Genomic DNA, 14,180 nt, shown 5'->3' with positions numbered 1-14,180 from the left:
GAGTTACTCTCAACCTCCCCGAGCAGAGAGTATCTATGTACATATTTGGAATTCTACTGCCCAGGAGATTTGTCTATTCTCCCTCATTCTTAAATTTATTCAGCCGTTTATTTATATCAGTATGAGCTCATGGTTATTTGTTCTATACTTTGGGTTGTAATCTAAGATACTGCATTATTTAACATTTTGCTCACATTGTTGCAGCTTTGGCCATTGGGAGCTCTTTCACTGGGCTGCTGTGTCCCTTTGAAATACCCTCATCGTTGTGGTTTTGTTGTTTGCTTTTGTTTTTAGCTTACTTTCTGCTTACCTTATTTCTTTTTAGTCCTAAATTCACCTACCTAATCTCTGGAGACCTAGTTTATCAACAGGCTTTCTGACTCCCTTAACAGATGAATCTCTCCTTCTCTAGTTACTCACATGTATTCTAGTGGTTCATTGTTTTGACCTCATTTCAGGTGTTGTTTTCTGTCCCCAACTACTATGTGAGCTCCTTAAATGAAAGACAATGTTTGTGCCTTTTTTTAATCAGCCAGACAACTGTAATGTTTAAGAGCCTATTATATGTGCCATGGCAATAAGAAAAATAAAGTATGCATTTGACCTCCCTTATTAATAAGAAACCCAGTTTATTTAACTTTTAAAATGATTGCATTCCAGTCTTACCCAAAATATGTATTCTAAATAATTTAAATTTAATAACTAACACTTTTAATTTAAATATTATAGTTGAATACAAGGAAGAATATAATACTACTCTGCCACAGTTTATCCCATATGAAGATGGTATTTACAATGTTATTCAAAAAAAGATGACATGGTATGAAGCATTAAACACCTGTTCTCAGAGTGGAGGTCATTTGGCAAGTGTTCATGACCAAAATGGCCAGCTCTTTCTGGAAGATATCGTAAAGCGTGATGGATTTCCACTATGGGTTGGCCTCTCAAGTCATGATGTAAGTCTTGTTTTGTTTTCCAGAAACTTTCCAAATATGTTAGAGGATTGGAAATTTGAGCATAAAATATTAATTCAAAGTCTAATATCAGATTAATCCCGGGACTCAATTTGCGTAGCATAGTGCTTTCTTATCTTTTCACAGCATAGAACAAATAGAAAATTATATTTGTAGAGTGCACTTGGGCCAATGGATGGTACTGCAGCTACTCTAGACACTGCCAGGCCATCCCAAGGGCCCAGCAGATAAATATCTCAACAACACCTCTATAACCTATTTGAGGCAGACCAACTGGAAAGCTGGTGAAAAGGAAATAGCACAGAATCAGAAAAACCTGAGTTCTAGTACTACTGCTGGGCCTTCCATTCACATATTGGGTGATCGTGAGCAAGTTATCTAACCTTTGCAGTCTCATTTCCTCATCTGTAAAATGGGGATGATAATATTTTCCTTAATATAGGATGATAGTCAAAATTAACAAAAATTTATGTAAAATGCCAAGTAAAATTCTTAATGTTAGGACTGAAAAAATGTATATTTTCTTCCCACGTTCCCCCTAGAAATTAGCACTATTTGAGAATAATCTTTTGCTGGTAAACTTGTCTTTTGTGCCACTCTTTGAGTCCTATTAATTAGTATATTCATCTACCTGTAATAGTGTTTAATATACAGAAAATAGACATCTATTGAGATTAGAATTGAAGGCCTAATTTTAATAATCTTTAGAACAAAGTGGGGAAGATAAAAGAAAGGATGGAAAATTAGGATTATAAAATCAAGGAAAAATCAAAAATAATCTTCCCATATGACCTTCTTAATAAATATTTTCCTCTTCCAGCTCTTTGCTGCTTGATGGCTTCTGTAATGTGAAAAAATGTAGCCAGAGACACAAACCACAAAACTATAAAATATAAAAAACAATATTCAGAATAATATGAAGGTTGGGATCATAAATCTGTAATTGTGACAAATGGAAGCCATTTGCACATCATTTAATTTCAAGTGTTATATAAACTCATCCTTTAAAAAAAATAAATCTAGAGACAAGGTACAGTAACTCTGTCTCTAAATTTAAAGTCCTACTTACATCGTGCCAGAGCGATGTCTCAAATCAAGGCATCAAAAGTAAATCCCTGATTTTACAAGTAGGTCCGGACCCACAACACTTGTAAGCAAGTAATTAACACTCCATTCCAATATTTCATAAAGTATGCATGTTCTTAATGTTCTTTTTGAAGTCACACATCTGGATTCAGGTTATCTCTATTATTGTTAAAACAGGGAAGTGAATCAAGTTTTGAATGGTCTGATGGCAGTGCATTTGACTACATCCCATGGAAAGAGAAAAAATCTGCTGGAAATTGTGTTATCTTGGATCCAAATGGAATTTGGAAACATGAAAAATGCAACTCTGTTACAGATGGTGCTATTTGTTATAAACCTAAGAAATGTAAGGCTTGATTTTGAATAACTATCTATTTACTAAAATATGACACTTGTTTTATGTACATGATAAATATGCAAAGGAATTTTAATAGATTTTTAAATAAGGTTTACTCAAAAGTCCTGTAAAAATAATTTTATACATTGTGAAGATAAACAAATTTGATATACCCATTCAGAGAACTTGTTCCCAAACACTTTCAGTTGTTCTATCACGGGGTAAGTTTACTCTAGATTTTTGAATTTTAATTTCACTTAGCAATGTTTTTCAAAAGCTGAGATGCTCCTTTTAAAAAAGGATTCCACAGCATAAATATTGGAAATACCTCAGGTGATTTACCATATTGATGGCTCTGAGAGTGTCTATAGTGAACAAGTCTATGTAACTTGGTGTAACTAAGCATTTTCCAAACTTACATGATCCTTAAAATTTAAAGAAAGAGCCCCTTCCATCAGAGGCTGGACTTGCGCTCATCCTCGGTGGGCGGAGCGTGAACCCTGGGGAAGAGCACAAGAAGCTGGGCTCCCAGGAGCTGCAGAGGCTGCTTGGGCAGGCCAGGAGATGGTAGCGGCCTTGGTCACTGAAGCTCTGGTTCTCAGTGCTTGCCATGTTTTCTGCTCTGAAGAATCCTCAAGGGGCCGGCCCCGTGGCCAAGTGGTTAAGTTCACGGGCTCCACTTCAGCAGCCCAGGGTTTTGCTGGTTCGGATCCTAGGCGCAGACATGGCACTACTTCTCAGGCCACGCTGAGGTGGCGTCCCTCCTGCCACAACGAGAAGGACCCACAACTAAAATATACAATTATGTACTGGGGGGATTTGGGGAGGAAAAGCAGGAAAAAAAAAAAGAATCCTCAAGAGAAGATTCAACATTTAGAATCGAACAGACTCAGGCAGAAGAAAATGTGAAAACCTTATCTAGAGAAATGAGTGAATACAAGAAAGGGAGAATGATATAAAGAATGAGAAATAAAGGTACAATCAAGAACTGACATCTCAGTTGTTAGATACAGAAAATAAATGTAATCTTCTGGAAAATCAATTGGAATACATGAGAAATATGACAAAGCATGCAGAAATGGAGAGGACGGCTGTGTTAGAGAAACAGACTTTACGGGATGGAGGAGAATGACAACATGATCAGACACAAATTCAGCGCTGCATTGGGTTGAATAGTGTCCCCCAAAATTCATGTCCACTTAGAAGCTCAGGATGTGACCTTTGTAGGTGTAATTAGTTAAGAGGAGGTGATACAAGTATGGGCCTTAAATCCAATGACTGGTGTCCTTACAAGAAGAGAGACAGGGTCAAACAGAGGAAACATTTGACCAGAGAGGCAGAGATTCCAGTGATGCAGCTACAAGCCAAGGATTGCCAGCATCACCAGAAGGTGAGAGACAGGCACGAAACAGATTCTTCTCAGAGCCTTCAGAAAGAACCAACTCTGCTGCCGTGTTTTCAGACTTCTGGCCTCCAGAACTGTGAGCAAATAAACGTCTGTTGTTTTAAGCCACCAAGTTTGTGGTAATTTATTATGGAAGCCCTGGGAAACTAAGATAAGAACAAACTTCAAAAGCTGGATCTTCAAAAAAAGAAAATAACAAATATTGGTGAGCATGGGGAGAAATTGGAACCCTATGTATTGCTTGTGGGAATATAAAGTGGTATGTAGCCACTGTGAAAAACGGTATGGTGATTCCTCAAAATGCCTAACATGGAATTATCATATGATCCAGCAATTCCACTTCTGGATGTAAACCCAAAAGAAGTGAAAGCAGGAACTCGAATAGATATTTGTACAACCATGTTCATAGCAGCATTCTTCACAATAATCAAAAGGTGGAAGCAATCAAAGTGTCTATTGACAGATGAATGGATAAGCAAAATGGGGTATATGCTATGGAATATTATTCAGCCTTAAAAGAGGAAGGAAATTCTGACATGTAATATAAATGGATGAACCTTGAAGACATCATGTTAAGTGAAATGTCAGTCAAAAAGGACAAATACTGTATGATTCCACTTATATGAGGTACCTAGAGTACTCAAATTCATAGAGACAGAAAGTATCCTGGTGGTTGCTGGCTGGGGGAGAGAGCAGTGGGAAGTTACTATTTAATGAGTACAGAGTTTCAGTTTTGTAAGACGAAAAAGTTCTGGAGATGGATGGTGGTGACGGTTGCAGAATAATGTGAATGTACTTAATGCCACGGAAGTGTAAACTTAAAAATAGTTATGATGGTAAATTTTATGTTATGTGTATTTTACCACAATAAAAAAAAATTGAACCTTCTTGAACAGGAATATAACAAACTTGGCCCTTGCAGAAAAAATGCAAGAGTTGGAAGCAAAACTCCATGAAGAACAGTAAAGAAAGAAAGTGTATGCAAGCATAAGACAGCCCAGTTGCGGACTGAATTAGAAACAAATAGACTTTGAAGATAAGGCATTTCCATATATCCCAAATAGAAGATGAATTTAAAAAAAAATCCCAGCCATTCAGAAAAGTCCAGCAGTCCTAGCCATGCACTGGTAGCCAATGTTCAACATATTTTGCATCCAATGAAGTAACACGCTTCATTGCCTTGTGCAATGCTGGAGTAGTCAGCAGTATATTTTTGGCAAAGCAGCCATTTTCACAAGGTAGTAAAAGCAAGAACTTACTAGTAATGTCTCCCTCCACCAGCAGTATTAATGAATAGTTGTCACAAGTCTTACAGACTTTACAGATGAATTTGGAAAATGAGTTTTGATCATCAGCAAGGGGGAAACCTACCTAGGAGTTGTCACCTGTCAAACTGAAGGAACGCTTAGAGCTCAAACTATTAGCATTAGTGGGAAGAATGGGGGCAAAAGCCAATCAGACAACTAAAGTTCAAAAAAGATCAAGCCCAACTGGAGACAAAGAAGATAGAGAAGCAGAGAAGGAATTAAGAGCCATCACAAAGTCCCTGGGTGAAGAAGGAAACAGCAGCAGCCATTCTTCTGGAATCACAGGGACAACAAGTAAGAAGAAATCTACTAAACTGAGACATGGAGAAAAAAGCCGGAGAAGCCTTCTATTACTGAAGGACGTGCAGAACATACATGACGTGTACAAAGCAATAGTTTGGGATGAGGTTACGGACCATACCGGGTCAGAGCTTTGATTCAGATAATCCGTACCTCATCAATGGGATGTGGATAATTTACTTTCCGGTTGTTATGCCCTCTTCTTTTAGAATTGATAGGTGTTAAGGGATACAGGCTTCTTGTGTTACACAGCACAATTAAAAATCAAACAGTTTAAATGGAACAGTTAAATTCCAGGGGAATTTTTAAGAGCTGAGAAGCCACACCCAGTCTTTTTTTGTTCGAGACAGATTCTGCTGTGCTGATATACTGCCCTTTGTAAACCAATTACCAAATTTTCACTTGTGGGTGTGGTTTTTAAACGTTCTTTATGTGGCAAGGTAAAACTAGGTTTATATAATCAAAATGAAAAAGGACTCTAGAGAAAGAAAGAATTTCAATTATTATTTCAAAGTAGTTACAGGCCTGCCCAGCCTGTCTTTGTTTCTTTTCCTATTCTGTCTTTCCAATTGTTTTTACTTTAGTCTAAATCCATCTTAGAGGGCTAAGTACTTTCCTCTATCCTCTTAGGTTTTAAAAATGGTATTCCAAAAAGCTCATTAGAATGTATACTCTTAGGATTGGGCTGTGTCTTTCTCTGGTGTGTGTATTGAGTTGAATGTTCTTACCTACAGGAACCAGTTTCAAATAGGAACATTTAATGAAGTTTTAAAGCCAGTCATTTTTTCTGTGCATTTTTACAATTGTGTCTAACATTTTTATAGCTAAAGAGGCGTCCTCTCATACATCCTCATCAAGATGTCCAGCAGTAAAAGGGAATGCGTCACAGTGGATCCAGTACAGGGACCACTGTTATGCATCTGACCAGGCATTGCACAGTTTCTCAGAAGCCAGACAGTTTTGTTCAAAACTTGGTGAGTTAAAATTTGTTGATTTTCTTTGACTCAATAATTTAATCATTGGAATTTTTCTTAAGGAAGTAATTTGAAATAATGGTTATATCTTTGAAAATATTTTTGAGCACTCACTATTTATAATAACACTGTAACCTAATTGCCCAGTGGTGGGGAAATGGCTAAGATTTTATGATATATGAGCTCAATGGAATATTGGAATAGCCATTAAAAATGTTCAATGTAAGGGGCCAGCCCAGTGGTACAGCAGTTAAGTTTGCACATTCCGCTTTGGTGGCTTGGGGTTTGCTGGTTCAGATCCTGGGTGTGGACCTACCCACCACTTGTCAAGCCATGCTGTGGCAGGCATCCCACATATAAGTAGAGGAAGGTGGGCACGGATGTTAGCTCAGGGCCAGTCTTCCTCAAAAACAAAAAATGTTCAATGTAAGAATAAGTAAATGGAAAATAAAGGTATGTTGGAAGACATATGATAAAAAATTGCTGGGGGCTGGCCCCATGGCCTTCTGGTTAAGTTCAGCACACTCCACTTCAGCAGCCTGTGTTCAGTTCCCAGGCATGGACCTACACTACTCGTTGGTGGCCTGCTGTGGTGGTGACCCACATACAAAATAGAGTAAGATGGGCACAGATGTTAGCTCAGGGTGAATCTTCCTCAAACAAAAAGAGGAAGATTGGCAACAGATGTTAGCTCAGGGCAAATCTTCCTCAGCAAAAAACAAGAAAAAAGAAAAGAAAAAATTGCTAAGTGAACTGTTATGTGAAAATAATGACAAATGAAACAGTTTTAAACATAGGTAGATATGCTTAGATGAAGAGATTAAAAGGTAAATTTTTGTAAAGTTGATTAAGTAGTAAATACAAAATCGTTTATTTTCCATTACTTAGTTATTAATATGTATGCTTAGCCTGACCAGGGTAACAAAATCAGAGAAGCATGGGTTGTTCATTCATTCTACGATAGCAATGGCCCACAGCCGCTGATCACCATAAGGAACAGAACTTTTCGTCTTCAGATTTATATATTTTAGAAAGAGCAGCAATGATTGACTCTCTCCCATGATAAATTTAGCCTTTAGTCAAACTGTGAAATGACTTCTAGGAAGACCACCTAGAGTCTTTCAAAGACCTGCGTCCTTGGGTAGCAGTTTAGCCAGGCAGATGGCACTTATCTCATTTATTTTGCTAACTGTGTGGAGACACTAGACTGATTTAAAAATCTCCTTGTTACTGCTTGCTTACATGGTGGGAGCTTTTGTGTGGGAGCTGTTGTGTGTTATACATGTATATACATATACTCATGATGGGAACTACTGCGAGCTATACATAGATATGCTCTGAAAGTCAGAAGCCTTTTGCTCCTAAAGGAGAAAATAGAAGGGTTTCCTGTCATGATAGTGTTGGGGTTAAGCACTTAAGCCTTGGAGGCAGACAGGTCTGGGTTCAAATCCCAGCTGCTACACTTACAAGCGGAGTGATATTGTAGAAGTTACACAATTGTTTCTCTTTTCTCATCAGAACAGTGAGAATGAAAGGAGTCCTTACTTCAAAGGTTGAGTAAAGGTTGGGTTGTTGTAGGAATGAATGAAATGAGATAATGCATGCAAATATAGCACAGTGCCCTGCAGATAGTGAGCATTCAAAACTATTCTTATTACTAGAAAGACTGAGGTTGACTTGCTAATTCTCTACCTGGCTAGCTGTGTAAACCTGAACAATTTACTGAACCTCCTTGAGCCTCAGTTTCCTCATCTGTAAAATAGTGCTAATCCCTTCCTCCCCAGAGTTATGGAACATTAAACAAGGTAACACATTAACTACCTGCACCCTGTGGTGATCAATGAAGGAGTAAGGCTTTCCTTCGCCGTTCTGTAAATACCCTCCTCTGAGGAAGAAATGCGTTTAGTTCAAGTCTGGAGAAGCTTGTTGCCGTTGGAGACTATTCGATTCCATTGAGGATAGATTTCCCAGTCTAGTTATTATTTTATTTCTATCCCTTGCCTGATGCTGGTAATAACACTGTTTTCTCTGTGGGTTTGGGACGACCCACATGTGAATACACAATTGAATACTCATTTATTCAATTCCATGCCATATTTAGGAACTTACAATGGGCATGACCAAGTACTCTTACGTATAAGATAATATTAAAAGGAAGGCTAATTCTCTCCCATATTGCAAGCCTATTTGCTTTTATTTTCATTTTAACAGTAGCAAATTTAAAGCTGAGGCATTATACAGAAATAGTTGTTGAAGAGAGAGTGCTTAAAATCTATCGGGGAGCCCGTATTTCCACCCTCACATACTCCGCTCCTTATGACTAGTTGTTCACTCACAGAGGTCTCATGGGATAGGCGGTTCCAAGATCAAAGATATCACTAGGTAAACATTTTGAAGAAACAGAATTTCTATGTACGAAGTTTCAATCTAGAAGTTATCAATGTTATACTTTTTAATGTGTGACATAAATACCAGATTTCAAAAACATTTCTGTGTCAAGTTTGAATTTCTCAATGATCTTGATCATGATAGGTTTTTTTCAAATGGCTGCTCGAAAATAAAACACTTCCCTAGTTTGCATAAAGCTGATTCATTTGGGGTTTGTTTTCCTTCAACAGATCATTCCGCAAATATTGTTACCATAGAAGATGAAGACGAGAATACCTTCGTGAGCAGACTGATGAGGGAAAATAATAATATTACCATGAGAGTTTGGCTTGGATTAGCTCAACATTCTGCTGGTAAGGGACATCCTGTGTGTACACTGTGGGAAGAGAGTTCTAACTTGTCCTAAATACCAAGGCAGCCTTACTAAAGAATGTTGAGTGATGGCCAATTCAGATGCTTCTTGTTGATGAATAAGCTAGGTCTGCTAGCTCTTTGGGAGGCTTCTAATTCCTAATGAATAAGTGAGTGACTTATTAATAACGATGGAAACACTAATGAAATAAAAATCAAGTTAAATCAACTGGGATTGTTCTAGAGACTTAAGATGCTTGTATAAACAGGATATTTTTTTCTGCTGCAATAGTATCTGTATTTCCTGTGTCCCCACAAGGAAGCATCACTTACTTCCCTTAGAGTTCTAGTGTCTATCACCCTGTGTTTTTCAGGCTTATAACTCTGTTATTCAGAAAGTTCTCTTCTTGTCAGTCCCTTCCCTCTTGAAACATTTTTACCATAGAGCATAATTAAGTCTTTATAGTGATTTTTTTTTTCCAAACTAGCTAAGTAAAATTGCAGGGAATTGATTCAAAAAGATTTGTGGAAGAATTTTTCAATACAGAATAATAGATATAAGGTTTGAGTGAACTTGGAATTGATAAAGAATGAATTAGTACAAATTTGAGAGAAGGACAGGAAGTCTTTATCATATTTATGCAAAGTTGAATTCTAAATAATTAAAATAAATTTGAATTCCAAAATATTAAGTACTTGTCAAAAAGTGTATGGATTCAAAGTTGGCCGTCTAATTGAATTGTAAATTCTGTTCACACTGTCACCACAAGGTGGTGCTGCATCAGCTGTAAAACAAAAATGGAGTCATAGTGGGGAAGACCCTCCGGGATCCTTCCTCCCCACCAGTACATCTTTAATGATATGAGTTTTTTAATTGGAGGACGGGAGGGAGGGGGAGAGCAGCCCTTAGAAATATATCCCTCACACAATAAATGTGCAAGCATTCTGCACTTGAATCCAAATGCCACATTCTATATCAGCGCTAATGGAACTTTCTGCAAAGATGAAATTAGTCTATATCTGCACTGACCAATGTAGTAGTCACTAGCCACATATGGCTATTGAGGATTTGCAATGTGACAAGTGCCACATGGATAAAGAGAACAGATTCGTGGTTACCAGAGGAGAAGGGTATTGGGGGGTGGGCAGAATGGGAAAAGGGGCACATATATATGGTGACAGATAAAAATTAGACTACTGGTGGTGGACACGATGCAGTCTATACAGAAATTGATAAGTAATAATGTATAGTAGGAATTACACAATGCTATAAACCTTTATGATTTCAATAAAATAACTGAAAATAAATGTGACAGGTGCAACTGATGTTTGTTTTTTTTCACTTTTAATACATTTCATTTTAAATAGTGGCATAGCACAAGTCTAAGTAAATGAGTTGTATGAGCTACATGCCTTTTTCTCTTAGTAATTCAGTTGCAATAAACATAGCTGTACTTAATTTCTTTCTTTAGATCAGTCTTGGAATTGGTTAGATGGATCAAAAGTGACATTTGTCAAATGGGCAAATAAAAATAAGAGTGGTGTTGGAAAATGTAGCATTTTGTTAGCTTCAAATGAAACTTGGATAAAAGTTGAATGTTTGAATGGCTACGGAAGAGTTGTCTGCAAAGCTCCTCTGGGTAAGTGTGTAACCTGTCTTTAAGGAATGTTTTTCAGAACAGGTCAGGAAATAAATGTATGACTCAATTATATGCAGAGTTTTGTACTTGGTTCTAAAGTATTTAATCCTTAAAGTATACCAAAAAAATCTTGATTAAGTCATAGAGATTCTTTCCCTCAGAAAAATAGATTACGAAAGACAGTAAATGCGCAAGATGTCTAGGACTCCTAGAGGAAATTACTGAAGAGTCTAAACTTTGTGTAATTCTTTCCTAAGAAAAATGGAAGCTGCCAGAGTATTAGGGAGTTCGTTTCCTTGAGAATGTTCTTAAGGTGTATTTTATTCTACAGTTTGAATATGTAAAAGCTCAAAGTCTACTTCCTCAGTTAGTTTGTTTCCTTTCTCCTCATTCCTGTAAAACTCATGATTAACCTCACAACAATGCAAAACTGGATTTAATTACTTAAAATGTCGTGGGTATCTGTAGGAAATCATAATTTGAACTTGTTTATCATTGTGAATTGATACATAAAATAACTGTACAAATCTTATCTTACATAACTTCATTTCTACAGAAAGAGCCTAAATTTTTCACAGCAACATTTTTAAAGATCAAGCATAAACATGGCCATTTCCATGTACAAATTTTAAAGATAAAACCCCAATTCTAGGTGATTGGTATCTATATAATCACACATTGATTCGGCAAATATTTAGAGTGTCTCCTATATGTCATGCCCTTTTCTGTGTGCTGGGGTGCACCTGTGAACAAGACAAATAAGATACTTTTCTCACAGAACTTACAATCTAGTAGAGGAAGACAGATAATAAGTAACCAAGCAGGTCCATTTTTTAAAGCGAGGAAAATATCTAGTAGTTATAAACTCTGTGTGATCGAGACTAGGGGGGTGGCTGCTCAAGACTGGGTTATCAGGGAAGACATCTAAGAGCGGACACAATGAAGCTGAGATCTGAAAGGCCAGTTAAGCAAAGACTAGGGAAGAGGCACCCCAGGCAGAGGTACCAGTTGGATCAAAGAGCCTAAGGCCGCACGAGCTTGATGAGCACTCAGGAAGACCCGGAAGGTGTGCAGCTGCCAGACACCTAGGCTCTGGAAGCAAGGGTCAAGAGTTCGGCTTCTATTCTGAGTGGAATGGAAAGCAATTGGGAGATTTTTGGGGGTGAGTGGGAGCAGCGTCAAGGTGGTATGAACCAAGAGTTCTGTTTTGGCATTTTGAGCTATCCATGTCATGAGATATCCATAGGGAATGTCTAGTATGCTGCCAGACACACGAGAGAGAACGGAGGTCAGCATAGAGACGGGGCCATCTGGACAGCAGGCAGAGAAGGAGCCTGGGACAGCATTTGAAATTGAATAACTAGAAACTAAATGAGGTCATCCTAAAGGCCTAAAGCATTTTAAAGCAAATAATACTTTATTTGGCCCTGATAAGTCAAATACAGAAATTTACAGCTTTTAGCAATTTGCTATCAAAGTAAGGTAATATGTTGAGAGTTGTATTCTCAAAAGGGTGATGGGAAGGGAAAGTGAGGATCATGATAGTGCTGTAATTTCTTTGAAAGAAAATTGCCCTAGCAATGAAGAGGATTTGAACAAAAAGGAAAACAGTTAAATATGAAAAGAAAGCACTTACGTGTTGGATGGTGAGTTTGAATTCTGTGTTAATGCTATGGAACAGTCAGGAACTTATTGTATCTAATTTGTACAGGGTTTATGTACATGACACACAGCCTAAAGAAGAAAATCAATAGTGATCCCTTCTATATTCTCTCCCCAATGTCAATGCTCTCCCTCTTCCAGGCCCCGATTACAGAGCAGTGGCTATCACAGTTGCCGTGCTGAGCATCTTAGCTCTCATCAGTGGACTGATCTGGTTCCTCCTGCAGAAGAACCGTTTGCACTGGGCTCGCTTCTCTTCAGTTCGATATGAACAAGGAGTGAATGAAGATGAGATTATGCTTCCTTCTTTCCAAGACTAAATTCTTCTGAAAGTTTGCTGATTTGCACTAAGGTGTTAGGAAAAGTGAGCCATTTAAAATTTTCCCAGTGTCATTATTGACTCTGTTCCAAAGTAGAAGCCTTAAGGACACGTTCAGTTCTTATTGTTATTCTGGTATCCACAATGAATGCCCCTCGGAATGCCATGTGTATAACTCCGCTTAACAGAATGGAGAGGAAGCAAAGCTAGAAGAAAAGTCCAGTTGTTCGTAGGGTAGCAAATTTAACGTGCATTGTCTCTGTAAGAATGTGGTTGGTAACTAGGATGTGTATATTTTAATGGCATTTTAACACAACTTCTTAGAAAATTAAAATTAGCATATTACTAGGTCACGCATCTACCTTTTAATTTTTAAGAACATCCAGCCAAATGCAAAATGACTACCTCAAGGTAAAAGCTATGAATAATATCAGCATTGTTTTAAAACAGTCATTTGTAGCATTTGGGGTAAATTATTAAACAATGAGCCATGCTTATTTTTTACACAGCAAAATGATGCCTCTTGGCAAGATGCTTCTTATATTATTCCAAAGATATTTCATACCAAAATTATTTAAATGCAAATGTTTTGTTCTGTTCATAGTTATTTATAAAACAAAGGCTTTTTTTTTTAAGGCATGTTTTGTTTTCCTCCCTAAAGTCCCAGTACACAGTTGTACATCCTAGTAGTAAGTTGTTCTAGTTCCTCTAAGTGGGACGCCACCACAGCATGGCCTGATGAGCAGTGTGTAGGTCCACACCCAGGATTCAAACCCACAAACCCTGGGCTGCCAAAGCAGAGCACATGAACATAACCTCTATGCCACAGGGCCCCAAAACAATGGCTTTTAAAGAAGATTTGGTACTTAACATTTTCTAAAGTTTGGGAACATTATTTTTAGATTGAGTAGATACCCTGTAGCAGTGTGTTTTTTGTCTTGTGTACAACATATGACTATTTCCTTTTGAAAAGGAATCAGCTAAAGATGAGTTTTTGAAAATTTTACCGTTTATATATTTTACATGGCATGTCAACTTTTGACTAAGAAGTTTTTATTACTTTGTTATCTTTTTACATGAGCTAAAGACAGGAGGGATCTCTGTAGGAAATTGTGTATCTTGATTAAGTAAAAATGAAAATTTTATAATGAAACTCTAGACCTTATGATTACTACTATAACATATAAAATTATGAATGATTAATGAAACTGTTTTGTGGTTATCACTTTAAATTTTACCACCTAAGAATATATTCTTAATAATAACTTTCACTGGACATGGTGAATGTTTTATTCAGTGTTTAATTTATATTTGTACTTTAGAATATTTTTGTATAAAATTCAGAGATTTATTTTAAAGTTGAGTGTTTATACTATGATGAAGTTGTAAATAATTTTCTAAGACAGTTTTAGTGTAGTCTAAAAATATAGATGTCCT

The 14,180-nt window shown here is 37.2% G+C and overlaps 1 protein-coding gene across 2 annotated transcripts in view; it reads left to right on the top strand.

The window, feature by feature from the left end:
* Positions 1 to 14,180, top strand: part of LY75 (lymphocyte antigen 75) — a 129,912-nt gene that overhangs the window by 79,982 nt on the left and 35,750 nt on the right. The window contains exons 30-35 of one of the 2 annotated variants that reach the window (XM_046658362.1): positions 730 to 956; positions 2,238 to 2,406; positions 6,234 to 6,383; positions 9,002 to 9,124; positions 10,595 to 10,762; positions 12,566 to 13,431. In XM_046658362.1, the coding sequence (XP_046514318.1) occupies positions 730 to 956; positions 2,238 to 2,406; positions 6,234 to 6,383; positions 9,002 to 9,124; positions 10,595 to 10,762; positions 12,566 to 12,744 (1,016 nt within the window). In that variant the 3' untranslated portion in view covers positions 12,745 to 13,431. Of the gene's footprint in view, positions 1 to 729; positions 957 to 2,237; positions 2,407 to 6,233; positions 6,384 to 9,001; positions 9,125 to 10,594; positions 10,763 to 12,565; positions 13,432 to 14,180 lie in introns of those variants that run through there. The other variant, XM_046658363.1, reaches the window with a different exon arrangement.

This window comes from Equus quagga, chromosome 4 (assembly GCF_021613505.1).
Source record: "Equus quagga isolate Etosha38 chromosome 4, UCLA_HA_Equagga_1.0, whole genome shotgun sequence".
In the NCBI taxonomy this organism is placed as follows: domain Eukaryota; kingdom Metazoa; phylum Chordata; class Mammalia; order Perissodactyla; family Equidae; genus Equus; species Equus quagga.
This window is presented reverse-complemented; position numbering and strand designations above follow the sequence as displayed.